This window comes from Fusarium flagelliforme (assembly GCF_020744385.1).
Source record: "Fusarium flagelliforme strain FIESC 12 MPI-CAGE-AA-0113 chromosome Unknown B0J16scaffold_7, whole genome shotgun sequence".
In the NCBI taxonomy this organism is placed as follows: domain Eukaryota; kingdom Fungi; phylum Ascomycota; class Sordariomycetes; order Hypocreales; family Nectriaceae; genus Fusarium; species Fusarium flagelliforme.
Genome location: NW_025763509.1, coordinates 138,217 through 151,929, shown reverse-complemented (window position 1 = coordinate 151,929; position 13,713 = coordinate 138,217). Strand labels below are relative to the sequence as shown.

The window sequence follows — 13,713 nt, the reverse complement described above, 5'->3', positions numbered from 1 at the left end:
AACGACTTTCGGATTGTTGTCTCTTTATAGACCCCATCGGCATTCTCTATTATATGCATTGTAACGGGAAGACCTTTTACATACGGGGTGTCGTACTGTAGTCTGACAGTCTTATTCGCGCTATAAACCTCCAAGTGGGCGTCGAATCGCGGGACGTTATCCAACCCAGACTCATATGAGACTGTGAAATTCTCGTACTTGAAAAGAATACTAGCCACGGTCAGTTCATCATCCTTAACTCTGCAGGTAGGACTAGCGGCACTTACTTCCAGAATGGAAAGCCCAACGCGGTTCCAACGACTCCCTGAGGCATCCCAAGGACCTCTCTCATCAAGGACAAGTCATGAGACCCAAGGCCACCAAAGAGGCGCCACATACGAGCTGTCTCTGGAGTCACAGGAACACCGCCGCATTCATCCTGTAGAGCTGTTTTCATCATATCTTCAGTTCTCGCATCTTTGTCTCGAATGTCTGCATTAAAAAAGTCTGTAAACTTCTTGGGGTACGTCCCCGATTGATCAACGAAGTATGAATTAGGACCGATGATGTCTAATACTCTTCATTAATATTTTTACTCTTTCCAGTACTTGAATATACTAACCTCGCACGCGGGCGTAGAGTATCTTGTCCATGCCCCCAATCTCACGCACTGCATCCTCAAATGGCGCAGCAAAACGTCTCATATATCCAACCATAAGCATTCCGCGACTCGCCTTCTCTGCAGCTTCGACAGCCAGCGCATCTCGCATAGTGAGCGCCAGAGGTTTCTCAACAAGAACATGCTTATCGTTCTGAAGAGCAATTATGGCGTGAGCAACATGATATTCATTTGCGTTGGCTATGATCACAGCATCAACTTGAGGTGACGAGCAAAGTTCGGCAGCATCCTGCGTCGTTTCCACGGCATTGCTGACTTTCGAGGCGCAGTGTTGTAGGGCATCGGCTGAGATATCACACAGATAAGTGACACGAAACCAGTCGCTCATAAAAGACAGTGTTGGGATATGGACGACTTGAGATATCTCGCCGCAGCCGATGATGCCAACATTGATAATTCGCTCGGGTTTAGAGACCGACATGGTGATGAATGGTGAAGAGTGATGCGGGGTTACTGAGAGGAGAGGATGTAGTTACTCGAGATATTTAAGATGCGGGGTGACATGATATATCTACGAAGGAACTGTATATCTCTGCTCCAAATAACTGCCATATTACCTGGCTCTTCCGAAGACTCGGACCTGAGTTCTATTGGCTCTCGACCACCACTCTTCCGGAATGTAGTCTCTTTGATTGGCTGTACAGTATCCACATCTTGTTGATCTATCGATAGTCGACACCTTTATGCTCCAATACATGAGATATTATATAGAGTCCTATTAGATCTTTCTAACGGCGATAGTGCAATTGACTGATATGAACAGACTGCCCGATTCAATTTACTGTTGATACGGTACTGTTGTTAGCAGACTGACATGTGGAGCCTCAACTTCCAGCACCTGCCGTTTTAGACGTTGAAGGATTCACGTCTTATCGATACAGTGAGGGGAAAGATAGAATTCCTCGAAATGATTGGCTTGCATTCAGGCTGCTGATTAATCAGGTCATACCAGCAAGTTACTATTTATATCCTCCTTCTGCAGTTACAGTCGCAGTTGTCCCGCCAAGACTGAATCACTTGATCCAGATTCATTAAACACAATACGAAAAAAGGCCCGATAAAACTATGTCTTCTGACACAATAACCTTATTCGACATCCCCAGCAAAACGCCCCAGGTTTGTTGGTCGATGAATATCTGGAGAAGTTAGTTTACCTCTTTCAGCCAATCGCTTCAGGGTTGGAATGTGGATACTGACGCGTCTCAGCGCGTTTGCTTCTCAACTTTAAAGGTCTGGATTACAAGACTGAATGGGTAAGTCGGCCAAAAAGAAAAGAGTTGTCAATATGTATTAATTAATTGATGTAGCTAGAGTATCCTCAGATCAAGGAGCGATTAAGCGGACAGTAAGCCAAGTCCAGCTCAATCAAGATAAATACTGTGATAACCAACGCGTTTCTAGTGTCTCACCCAATGACCAAGACCCCGAGTTCACGCTCCCAGCCATCCAGATGCCCGACGGCACCTACGTAATGGACTCATACAAAATCGTCGACTTCATTGAGGCCAAATACCCCGACCCCAGCGTCCATCTCAATGACCCAATGCAGTCGCGTCTGAGGGCATCGATGGTCAAGTTCATGACGCAGATGGTGCCCATATACGTCCCTGGAGTGGCCAAGAATATTCTTGGCGAGAAGAGCATTGACTTTTTCCTCGCCACGCGACAGGAAGACGTTGGTATGCCGCTGTTCGAATACGGAGAGAAGAACTCCCCCGGTGCGCTGGACAGGGCAGAGCCTTTCGCCCGTGAGATCACAGAATTGCTCAAGGAAAATAGTTCTGGGCCCTATTTTTTAGGCGATGCTGTTAGTTACACGGATTTTATCTGGGGTGGCATATTGCTCTTTTTCCAGTGCTTGGGCGACAAAGAATTCCAGGAAGTACTGGAGAAGACTGGAGACGCCGATGTTCATACCAGATTTCTGGAGAGACTCAGCGCCTGGACCCAGCGCAACGATTGATGAGCGATCGACGAGCTGGGTGAGATCTTCTTGTCTTGCATTCATGCAGCTTGCAAAAAAGAAAATGCCCAGAAGGCGGTTTCTTCCGGAGGATGCATCAGCTGGCTGGGATCAGACTCTAGCCATTAAGAGCATGCAGGACATTTAACCGTTATTGAACTTACTTTTTCATTCTTGGTGACAATCTGAGTGGGTTATGATCCCCAGATCTCCTGTAGTGGCAACGTTTTCTCCACGCCAAGTGTATAAAACTTGTCTCAACCCACCAACACATGCATGTACTTGGCTGTGTCACTTGTGCATTGGTGCAATCGGGACCCAGCCATGCTGGCACGGTGAAGCCCTGGATATATGTGAACCATAAAGGTGGGAATCATGATCACCGTGGCCAAGGCCAAGGCGCTTCGGTATTGCCACACGCCGACGGCCCTCACCTTTTTACAATTATGTGCCTTGTGCAGCATCACACCACCATCGCATAAAGGTCTGGAGTTGAGAAGCCAAGGTGGCGGTGACACACTGGCAGAACCGGTATTTGGGTGAGATTGTTCTAGGCTGACCTACCCTAAGCTCAAAATACGAAGTTGGCAATGTGCATCCAAGAATATTGGATTTGGTAAATCCCATAGATATTAGGCTGAAATCTTATTCTTAATTGAGAAAATGCCAACCACCCATGCACAGAGCCGCAAAAACTAATGCTGGTGTGGGAAACTTAATTTGTTCATCTCCTTACGAACGCATCAAGTTAACTACAAAATGTTAATTATCGCAAAGCAATTGCAAGACATTGCAAAAATGCCATTTACCCTGTGCTGGTCGCTTGTTCATACACAGACACCCCAGCTACGTAGAAATGATTGGTGTAAAAATACCGGGTTTAAAAAGCCCATCGCGATGGTACCGTGACAGTAAAGGTTTTTTCGTGTCCTTCAATAGATCAGCAATGAGTAATAAAATGGCCCGATTAACCTATACCACTTTCTCACTGTCGCTCCAACAGACGGGTCCAGCTGTTCCCCATGCCATGTTCGGCCGATTCCATCGGTCATGCTCGTCTAAAATTAAATGAAACACTGGAGGATTTCCGCGCCCATGGGGACAAGTCTTCAGACTATGGGGCAGACTCTTCGAGCCCATGGGGATATCGGCCCTCGGTTCCTGATCCCTTGTACCAAGCTCAGGTCAAGTCTTGTTAAGTGGAGAGTAAATTCTGGGCCAATAAAGTCGCCAAAGTGCCAAGTGCTTGGACTGTTTTTGCCAGCCGATGAGAGTTGGTCAAAAGTTCTGTCGTCTCCATATAAACCTCCTTGGCTCTCGCTGGGATTAATCAAGTGACCCCACCGCGTCAGGCCTGGGCTGATTGCTGGATCCTCCGTAGCAGGTTATATTCCGTCCACGTGCCGAAATGCCATGGGATAAGTCTCCTTTTCCATGAGGGAGATTCCGAGATTCAACGGGTTTTCGTATGTTCAGCCTTTGCTTTTACGGTAGAAAGCGGTAACGACATGAACAGATCGTGTCAAGGAGCCAAGAGTAAGAAAATTATTGGCGCATGCTTGGCATTCATATAGGGTTGTATTTTACCCGCATTTACCCGCATTTAGCCAAAATCTACTCTAGGCCAAGACTGGAGAATGTTCCGAATTGAGGATTAAGCACGGTCGCGGCACTTTATTCCGCAGTCCTCCTTCATTTAGACGTGCTTCATGATAGTGAAAGGCTGATTCATAGCATCATGACTTTGTCTTGGAAGAAGGCAAAGGTAGAGGCACAGCATTGAGGTAGCCGTTCCAAGCGTCTGGCGATGGGCAGAATAGAATTTACATGGTACAGGTAGAGTCAGTGTCTAGATCCTTGGTCAGCTTACCTGAAATTGATGCATGGTACTACTAGAGATCAGATCAGGGCATCAGATGTGAACTCAGATCAGCAAACGGGACGATAACTAACATGGTGTTCCTGGGTGAAACGTCGTGGCGAAATGAGAAATCGGGTAATGACTAAACAAACCCCCTTTTCGATTCGAGCTTTATTCCCAACTTGGTAGGGCAACCGTATCAGGCTAATGGCGGGAATACTGCCTCCAAGGGGTGAATCGGCAGAGCCCCATTATTTTGGCTCACCTACGGAGTCTACCGTATATCGACAGGCTAACATCAGTTGTTTTTGGAGAGCCCAGAATCTGATTCTGGTCAATTTCTCTCTTCCCCAGCTGATCCCTGTTCCCCTATAGGCCCTGTCAATAGACCGCGGCCCGACCTCCATCTTGGCTAAGACTCATGACTACCAAGACTTCCAAGACAGCCAAGGTGGAACAAGATCGCCCATTCCGAACTTTCAAGGGAGTGGGACCCGTTAAGCGGACGACGTTCATTTGGTGATTCCATCCTTCTTTTTTGCCTGCTCGGTTACACCCTCCTCCCCTCCCCATAATCTGGGGTCTGAAATCCGGTCCGCACGTCCGTTCCTCTTTTGAGTGTTCTCGACTTTTTACTTACAGGCCTACCACGCTTTCCAACGCGTTTTTTCTTCTATATCTATCCAGGGATGCCCGCCCCAGACTTCACCCACTCTTTTTTTCCCCTTCTCTTCATCCCTCACTACAACAACAATTTATTCTTTACTTGATTGATTGAGCAAATCATCATTATGGGTATCAAGGAGATCATTGGCCTTGGCGCCGACGAGAAGACCCAGAGGCTTCGTGATGAAGCTCCCAAGTTTGAGCATGTTACTTGGTACAAGGAGCCTGGTCTGAGGAAGCTGTGTTTCTACGCATGCGTTCTCTGCGCTTCTTCTATGGGAACTGGTTGGGATGGGTAAGTTTAATTCTGCACATCTTATCTGGAATGTGCTGACATTTGTGACTAGTATGTACATGAACAATGTTCAAAACTTCGACAGCTGGAAGAACTTCTTCGACAGCCCCAGCGGTAGCAGACTCGGTCTCCTCATTGCTCTCTACCAAATTGGATCCGTCGCTTCTATCCCTCTCGTTCCCCTCATCACTGATCGCTGGGGTCGTCGCCCTTCTATCGGTCTCGGTTTCATCATCATGGCTATTGGTGCCGGTCTTCAGGCTGCTGCTCCCAACTACGCTGTCTTCTCTGGTGGTCGTGTCCTCCTCGGTTTCGGAAACTCTTTCGCCCAGATCGCCTCGCCTATGCTTCTCGCCGAGCTTTGCCACCCTCAGCATCGTGCCCGTTTTACCACAGTCTACAACTGTCTCTGGAACTTGGGTTCCTTCCTCGTTTCTTGGACCTGTTTCGGTACCTCTTTCTGGGGTAACAACTGGTCATGGCGATTCCCCGCCATCCTCCAGGGTGCTCCCGGTCTTCTTCAGCTCATCGTCCTCTTCTGTAAGTACATGTCTAAAACGACTGCAAGGAAAATGCACTAACATGATCTTTCTTAGGGATTCCCGAGTCTCCTCGTTTCCTCATCGCCAAGGACCGCCATGACGAAGCTTTGGCTATCCTCGGCAAGTACCACGCCAACGGTGATACCAACCACCCCACCGTTCAGTTCGAGTACCGCGAGATCCGCGAAACCATCAAGGCTGAGCAGATGGCCGACAACACCTCCACATACGCCGACTTCTTCAAGACCAAGGGTAACCGCTACCGTCTCGTCGTTCTCTTTTCTCTCGGTCTCTTCTCCCAATGGTCCGGAAACGGTGTCGTCTCAAACTACTCTGCTGTCCTCTACGAAAACGCTGGTCTCGAGAGTGAGCAGGACCGTCTCATTATCACTGCCGGAAAGACCATTCTCGATATGATCGTCTCCATCGGATGCGCTATGTTTGTCGACCGCCTCAACCGTCGCTTCTCCTTCCTCTTTGCCACCGGTGGTATGTTCGTCGTCCTCGTCTTCTGGACTCTTACCTGCGGTCTTTACGAGCAGCACCAAGCCCCTGGAGCCAACAACGCCATGATCTTCCTCGTCTGGCTCCACGGTGTCTTCTACTCTACTTGCTGGTCTGGTCTTCTGATTGGTTACGCCGTTGAGATTCTCCCCTACTCTCTCCGTGCCAAGGGTCTCATGCTCCTCAACATCTCTGTGCAGATCGCCCTTCTTCTGAACAACTACCTCAACCCTCTGGCCTTCGACGCCTGGGAGGCCCCCAAGTCCGACGATGGCTCGCTCTACGGTGGTAACACCTGGAGACTTTACCTCATCTACAGCATCTGGGTCTTCGGTGAGGTCTGCTTCATCTACTTCATGTACGTCGAGACCCGTGGTCCTACTCTCGAGGAGGTCGCCAAGGTTATCGATGGTGACAACGCTGCTGTTGGCCACGTCTCCATGGACAAGGTCGAGAAGGAGGCTCTTCACGAGGAGAACGACCACGCTTCCTCCGAGGGACAACAGATCCACGAGGTCGCCCCAACCAAGGTCTAAGCCTGAATGGTACTGGTTGACGTCTTTTTGAGATATTTTGCACGAATGCCCACGCTATGAAATGCGTTTTCGCTTACCTGGTATTTACTTTATGGAGCTAGCTTAACAAGTTTAATATTACTTATGAAAGAACACTGCCATTTTGTTGATACGTGAATTGAGCCTTGTAAGAGAGATGAAAATTCTAAGAAAGAAATCCTTCGGATTAGAACCCTTTGACTTTTGTCCCTAGGCCCTCTTCCTTAGCTGCATCCAGTAACAACTTTCCGACAATCAGATCCATCAGTCCAAATCCTACACTCTTGTAAACAATGTTACAGTGCTTCTCCACACCAATCACTGCCCCTGGCTGGAACACCTCGCCAATCTCAGTCAGATCTCCCTCTCCCAGCTTAGCTTTAACGATCTCTCCAGCCTCCGTTAGGCATCCCTCTATAGTATCGACATACACCTTTCCACCGCCAGAAAGTAGTGTTTCGACTTCAACCTCCTGCATGTCAGGCTTGTGTGAGCCTACGAGCGAGATGAACCTTGGCTTGGAGTTTTGACCACTCTCTTCTGCTTCCAGGTATCGATGCGGGAATAGCGGCTCGGTCGATGACGTGCAACAGAATAGGGCATCGGATGTGGAGATACGATGTTGTAGCTCATCGGGGTATATCGAAGGGTCATTCTGCGACAAAGAATCCACTTTCACGTCCAAGGATAACTGCTGCAGCCCATCTGTAGCAGACTGTATGAGGCGACGTAGACGCGCAGGACTACGACCAATGAAGGTTACACGTTGAACCTCGTCCGGGTAGAGTAGTACGGCGAGACGAGCATGCCATGCAGCAACTGGCCCAGCACCAAAGACCGTGATATTCTCCTTTGGCAATGGAGAACGCACGAACATAGTCATCGTCGCCAGAGCTGTGCGAAACGCCGTGAGAGGTCCAGCGCTGATCAATCCCAAAGGGCGTCCGTCTGCCTTGGATATCACCACAAGGCCCTGAGCGGGGTCACCATTTCCCGGAACGGTCAATAGCTTGATAGTGGAGAGAATGCCATCGGTTGAAGGCATAAATAGGTTGCGGTCGCCACTTTGATTAGTAAAGTGCGTTCGCATAGGCTGATGAATCGTCCGCTGTGGAAGAGGAAGTCGATGCTCGCCAGTAAAGGTTCGTAAGCCGTTAGACAGTTCGTCGATCATATAGCGGCATTTTGTTGCTGTTAAACGATTGAGCAACTGTCGCATATAAGACGGGGAAATCACAAGCATTTTCATTTGTTCTGCTGAGGCGCGTAGCTGTCCTTGCCATGCTAAGAAGAAAGGACTGTTCCTAGTTTCTACTGAGATGTTGTAGCTGAGTGAGATTGTACCAAAGAGGAAGGTTTCCCCGCACGCTTAGTCGACGTCATCATGGCTCGACCTTATAGCATTAACTATACTACCTACCTAGGTTAAATTGCAAAAGAAAAGGAGATACGAAAAAAGAAAAAGGAAAACAAAAAAACCTTTGAATGGCATGACCCTTCATCGTCTGACTTGACCTCCATACAAACAATCCGGTAGTGGCGCATGCCCCTCTCGCCTGCTCGACTAGGAGATTAAAGTAACCACCCACTGTAGGACAAAACGCCTTTAATCAGCTTGTGATGTCCTGTCATATCATTTTCGTACCAAGCGCAGATCAACATAACATCCCCACCTATCAGAACTCATATTTTTAGACAAGTTGCTTGTTACTCATTGGCGGACTTGGAAACTCAATGCGACCCAGGTACACACCATCTCCCCTCATTGGTGACCAAATAAGGCATTGCAATAAGGCTTTTTGAAACGCGGAGTATCACAGGGCGCAAAGTTACATCCAATCTGTCGTCTGTAGGTAATATGACCTTTGCTAGGGCAATATCGTACGAGCATATCGCGCTTCGGGTAAGTATATATAAAACAATGTTTCTAACATTACTCACTTGGCTGTCTTGACTTCTGTAATTGAAGACTGACCATCAGCTATCGCTATCATGTATCGTCTGTTACAAGCTGCAATCATGAGCCTTTTCGCAATAGCGTTGCTTTCAAGCATCGTGTTTGCTCAAATTGAGTCTTCATATTTGACTCGAATGGCAGACACAATCATCGCCAAAGGTATCGCTCCAGACCGTGGATACCAGGATGCCGTTCTCTACCTTGGTATTGAGAAGTCTTATGAGATTTCTGGAGACGAAAAGTACCTGGACTGGTACATTGGACAAATCGCGGGTCCTGTTGTTCTTGAGAATGGCACCATCAAAGGTCTGAACACATCCAAGTATATCCTCGATGAGTACAGGATGGGTCACAACTATCTCTACCTTTACAATCAGACGGGGCAAACAAAGTATAGGACTGCAGCGAATACTATCAGGCGCATGCTTGACAAGTATCCCCGCTCGCCTTCCGGTGGCTTTTGGTAGGTTGTCTATGTCAGCCAAAACTGTCTCGTCTTAGTAACAAGCATGCCAGGCATCAGCAGTTCTTCCGCAACCAGATGTGGCTAGATGGTATCTACATGGCAGATACATTCTACGCCAAGTGGACACATCTCTACGATCGCGACAACGAAACAGCCTGGGACGACATCTTGCTCCAGTACGAACTTATTCATGAGAACACCCTCAACGAAACAACAGGTCTCCATGTACACGGCTGGGTTGACGGTAAAGCCGCATGGGCTGATCCAAAAACTGGCCGCGCACCAAACGTTTGGGGTCGTGCTCTTGGCTGGTATTTCATGTCCTTGGTTGAAGTCCTACAATTCTTTCCCACAAGCCACGCCGGCTATGACCAGTTGCATGGATATCTTGAGTCTGTCGCTCTGGGACTTAAAGAGTCGCGCGACTCAGCTACTGGCAGTTGGTGGCAGGTTATGAACGAACCGTACCCCGAACGCGAGGGGAACTTTATTGAGAGCAGTGGCTCATCGATGTTCACTTGGGGTCTGCTGAAGAGCATTGATCTAGGATTTCTCGATCGGGATGAGTACCTTGATATGGCAAGAGATGCGTTTTCTAGCATCATCAATAACTTTGTTGAAGAACGCGATGGAGGGTCAATTATCCTTAACGGCACAGTTGCTGAATGCGGACTGCTCAGTTCAAACGTAACATTTGAAGTAAGTACAATGACGACGGGATGATAATAAGCTAACTCCTTCAAGTACTACGTAGCTCAGCCAACTCTAAAGAACGGGCAGAACGGCGTTGGACCTTTCATGCTGGCTGCATATGAATGGGAGTCGTGGGCCAGGGATGCGGAGGAATAGCCGGATGTGCAGGATAAAGGCTGTGGACTGCAAAAAAGAGCTAGTCTTTTGTGACAACGCAGCCGTGTCTTATTCGTTGTCTTTCGATCCTCAATTCCTTCAATGTGCCGCATTTTACCACCTTACCAAGACGGAAAGATCCGCGCTGCATAAACATGGACCCATGTATGTCTAAGCCCCAGAGATTGTCACTCAGCGGTGTAAAGTAAAAGTCCGAGGGAAAAAGTCCGAGAACACGAGATTTGCAGGGTTCTTCCTACTACATCGAGGTATTTCTCTGGACTATTATTAGGGTATTGGAAAAAATAATCGTCAAGAGATAAAATAACGCAGACACCTTAGACCGATTAAGAGTGGCATTGAGTCTGTTTTATTATTTTCGCTCTATGCTTCAGAGGGTAATTCTGTCGCTGCCCACTGACCCATGTTATACCGGGTCGGCCGCCAGATAGAAGGTTTAGCCCCCAGTGTAACTCTGCCTTGTTACATCTAAGCAACTGGCAGTATGCACCGTAGGAACTCGAGAAATCGGGCACACCTTATGGGTTCTTAAGCTGGGCTCATGTAAGGCTGCTTTTACCTCTCTAGCAACCATTGATTAATGACTTCAAAGGTAAGCTATGCATAACTCCTATAGCTACTTTTAATTTAAGCGGAATAATGAACAGAGGGCATTTGGGTAGCTTTGAACCATGAGTTGTGCCCAGTTTCGTGAGTTCCTACGGACCGACGGTATACACCTAGCATAAACTAATGTATTTATCCTAGTTGCATATAGCCCAATCCAACGTAAGCAGAAGGCGAATAGGCAATACAGAGTGACTGCATATGCATACGAATCCTTTGTGAATAGATGTCCTTAGAACTGAAGTATAAAAAGCTTGTCCCAACGCGAAAGTCTTCTGTTCTTCCTCCCTACCTGTATCCCAATCTAGCTCCAGTCCAGTACAGCCTACTTCACCGTCACCATGGTCAACTTTATTGCTTCCGTCACTCTTCTTCTCACGGCTGCTTCTGCTGCTGTCGCTATTCCTGCCCTCCAGAAGCGCGAGGTCACCTGCAGAGATGATCTTCCTGAATGGACACTGGCTAATGTGTGTCTTCTACCTTCACTGATGTATTCTTAACACTGACTGGACATAACTAGGTCAATGAAGCTGTCGAATGCATCAACTACTTGGCCAGCCTAGGCAGCCAAGCCTGTGTTGCCACCATCTCTGGCCAATCATACTGCAGACGGGGTGACACGCAGATCACCGGCCTCTCTCGCAAGGGTAATACACAAACCAATACCTGGTAAGTCTGCTTTTGTCGTCTTAATATAGAACTTGCATTAACTTCGCACTTAGCCAGGAGGTCGCTCGCAGTGCTGGTCTTATTATGGATAGGTGCTCTCGTGGTGACGGAAAGGTTCGGGGTGCAAACGAGGCTTGGGGAAATGGCAATCACCTCGTTGATATCCGCAGGAATCCTCAGTAAAACGATTTTAACATGACATCATGGATTAGTCTGAGTTCAGCTACTAAGACACAATCATTACTAAAGAATATCCTACTGTATTCAATGATTAACTTTCAACATCTATCTTAAGTAGCATATCGCCAGTGCGGGTGGTCATCACCCATGTTCATTGCATCCGGTTCTTGTAATCTATAATCCCGCTCAGCCCGGTCTCTCTTCTTATTCTCCCTGATAGCAAGGAAATAGAGGATAGTGCAGCTAATACCGCTTAGCCAAACCATACTGAGACTAACACTCAAGCCAGTCCAGTATTGGGGAGCTTCCTCAGCCAAAAAGACATTTGAAGCAACAATACCTCCGACGTTGCCTATTCCAATTTGTATAGCGGCCGAGATTGAACGCTTGTAATGACCACTCATGGTATTTGACAACCAGCCAAGAAGCACAGGCTGCGTGATATATCCGCCAGTCACCAGCATGAAAAGGGAGAAGTATCGTGCCGCGGTGGGGACCTTCTGCTGCAAGAGAAGGAGGACGTAGCCAACGGTCGTGACCAGAACCCCGATTATGGTGAAGCTGTATCGGTGACGAAGACGATCCGCGAGGTACGCCGCGGTCAAGCAGCCGATAGTTGCGACGACGTATACCGGGATCGTCAGGACCTGGGCGCGCTCTGCGGCATATCCCATTTCTCGAAGTATGGTGGGGATAAAGAACTGCAAATGAATGATCAGCATCGTGTGACTGCCATCCTGTAAACATGGTACCAGAACTTACCGAACCAGCGTAGCCATTGTTCAATATGCCAAAGTATGCAAGCGTACCAAGATAGATCTTCCAATCAGACATAATTCTTCTCCAAGCTGCCTTGTTTAGGTGATCCATCTTGGCATCGCCGGAATCATCAGCCAATCGCCCAACAAGTCTGGCTCTCTCATCCTCAGTGAGAAAGCTGGCCGTTTCGGGCCAGTCAGGAATCCACCATTTTGCAGCAACGCCGACGACAACAGTGAGGAGGCCTTCGAGGATAAAGATCCTATTTTATGATTTCAGCAAGGGACATCGTACTTGTCATGGAGGGGGACGTACCAACGCCAGGCTTCAAGTCCTCCAACATCATGCATTTTAGCAATAGCAAATGCAAGAAGACCAGAGAAGGCTCCTGCCAGGATACTAGCGCTGAAGAAGAGTGACATGCGCCACTGAACCTCGTAGCGCTTGTAGTACATGCCGATCAAGTAAATGCAGCCTTTGATTGCTGTCAGCTGACTGTCCGGTAGGTCAAATTAGGAAATCATACCTGGAACGATGCCGGCCTCAAATAATCCCAGTAGAACTCGACAGGCAATGAGTCCGTCTACATTCTTGACAAGCCCCATACCAACTGTAGAGATACCCCATAAAACGGTGATAGAAGCAAGCCAGAGAGATGGAGATATCTTCTTGATGATTATATTCGATGGGACCTCGAAGAGGATGTACTACATCATGAGCACTGTCAGTCACGCCTCGTATACGTTGGCGCTATGGAATTCAACATACCGGGATAAAAAAGACAAACAAAGCCATGTTGTAATCGTTTCCAGTCATGTCGAGAGTCTCCGTCATTCCCTGGATCTTTGCGTTGCCTAGCAATGGCAGTGTCTGCATTAGCCCAATTCTTCTCAAAAGGCTGATTGACACAGTCCAACCTACCAATATTGGTCCTGTCCATAAAGGAGAGGAAGTAGATAACCATAAGAGGGGGGAGCAAATGAAGGTCACATTTCCGCAGCAGCTTCCGGGTCGCTTCAGAGTCCTCATTGGGCTGGTCTATGGCAGACTCGGCGCCCTTGAGGGACCTGTGCTCCATCGTAGTCTTCTCGGTAGGATCAGCCATATTTGGAAAGAGAATGGAATCCAAGTAAATGTGTTGTTGTGCTTTTGGCTATGAGATG

At 48.0% G+C, this 13,713-nt stretch overlaps 7 protein-coding genes across 7 annotated transcripts; 4 read left to right on the top strand and 3 right to left on the bottom strand.

Moving 5' to 3' along the window:
* Positions 1–44: 44 nt before the first annotated feature.
* Positions 45–1,365, bottom strand: B0J16DRAFT_375076 (oxidoreductase; the record flags this gene model as incomplete). The annotated part of the gene is made up of 3 exons (XM_046130661.1): positions 602–1,365; positions 267–549; positions 45–210 (listed from the first exon to the last, which is right to left on the bottom strand). Coding segments are annotated over exons 1-3 (927 nt in total), but the record flags the coding sequence as incomplete, so codon positions are not given.
* A 358-nt stretch (positions 1,366–1,723) lies between these two features.
* Positions 1,724–2,621, top strand: B0J16DRAFT_387981 (uncharacterized protein; the record flags this gene model as incomplete). Its single annotated transcript, XM_046131712.1, has 4 exons — positions 1,724–1,802; positions 1,865–1,911; positions 1,966–2,003; positions 2,060–2,621. 4 exons carry the CDS (start codon positions 1,724–1,726, stop codon positions 2,619–2,621), a joined length of 726 nt encoding a protein of 241 aa, XP_045978495.1.
* Positions 2,622–4,823: 2,202 nt separating this feature from the next.
* B0J16DRAFT_364542 (general substrate transporter) lies at positions 4,824–7,136 on the top strand. Its single transcript, XM_046129946.1, has 3 exons — positions 4,824–5,443; positions 5,496–5,983; positions 6,040–7,136. Exons 1-3 carry the CDS (start codon positions 5,274–5,276, stop codon positions 7,023–7,025), a joined length of 1,644 nt encoding a protein of 547 aa, XP_045978494.1. The 5' UTR covers positions 4,824–5,273; the 3' UTR covers positions 7,026–7,136.
* A 23-nt stretch (positions 7,137–7,159) lies between these two features.
* On the bottom strand, positions 7,160–8,381 carry B0J16DRAFT_348233 (uncharacterized protein). The gene has a single exon (XM_046128700.1). It carries the CDS (start codon positions 8,290–8,292, stop codon positions 7,231–7,233), a length of 1,062 nt encoding a protein of 353 aa, XP_045978493.1. The 5' UTR covers positions 8,293–8,381; the 3' UTR covers positions 7,160–7,230.
* A 681-nt stretch (positions 8,382–9,062) lies between these two features.
* Positions 9,063–10,315, top strand: B0J16DRAFT_387978 (glycosyl hydrolase; the record flags this gene model as incomplete). The annotated part of the gene is made up of 3 exons (XM_046131711.1): positions 9,063–9,463; positions 9,517–10,165; positions 10,211–10,315. The coding sequence occupies 3 exons, from the start codon at positions 9,063–9,065 to the stop codon at positions 10,313–10,315; spliced, it is 1,155 nt and encodes a 384-aa protein (XP_045978492.1).
* Positions 10,316–11,240: 925 nt separating this feature from the next.
* On the top strand, positions 11,241–11,894 carry B0J16DRAFT_375072 (uncharacterized protein). The gene is made up of 3 exons (XM_046130660.1): positions 11,241–11,409; positions 11,463–11,611; positions 11,665–11,894. The coding sequence occupies exons 1-3, from the start codon at positions 11,284–11,286 to the stop codon at positions 11,792–11,794; spliced, it is 405 nt and encodes a 134-aa protein (XP_045978491.1). The 5' UTR covers positions 11,241–11,283; the 3' UTR covers positions 11,795–11,894.
* Positions 11,895–11,901: 7 nt separating this feature from the next.
* B0J16DRAFT_357802 (major facilitator superfamily domain-containing protein) lies at positions 11,902–13,655 on the bottom strand (the record flags this gene model as incomplete). The annotated part of the gene is made up of 6 exons (XM_046129560.1): positions 11,902–12,492; positions 12,554–12,812; positions 12,866–13,025; positions 13,077–13,257; positions 13,319–13,404; positions 13,472–13,655. The coding sequence occupies 6 exons, from the start codon at positions 13,653–13,655 to the stop codon at positions 11,902–11,904; spliced, it is 1,461 nt and encodes a 486-aa protein (XP_045978490.1).
* Between the last annotated feature and the right edge of the window lie 58 nt (positions 13,656–13,713).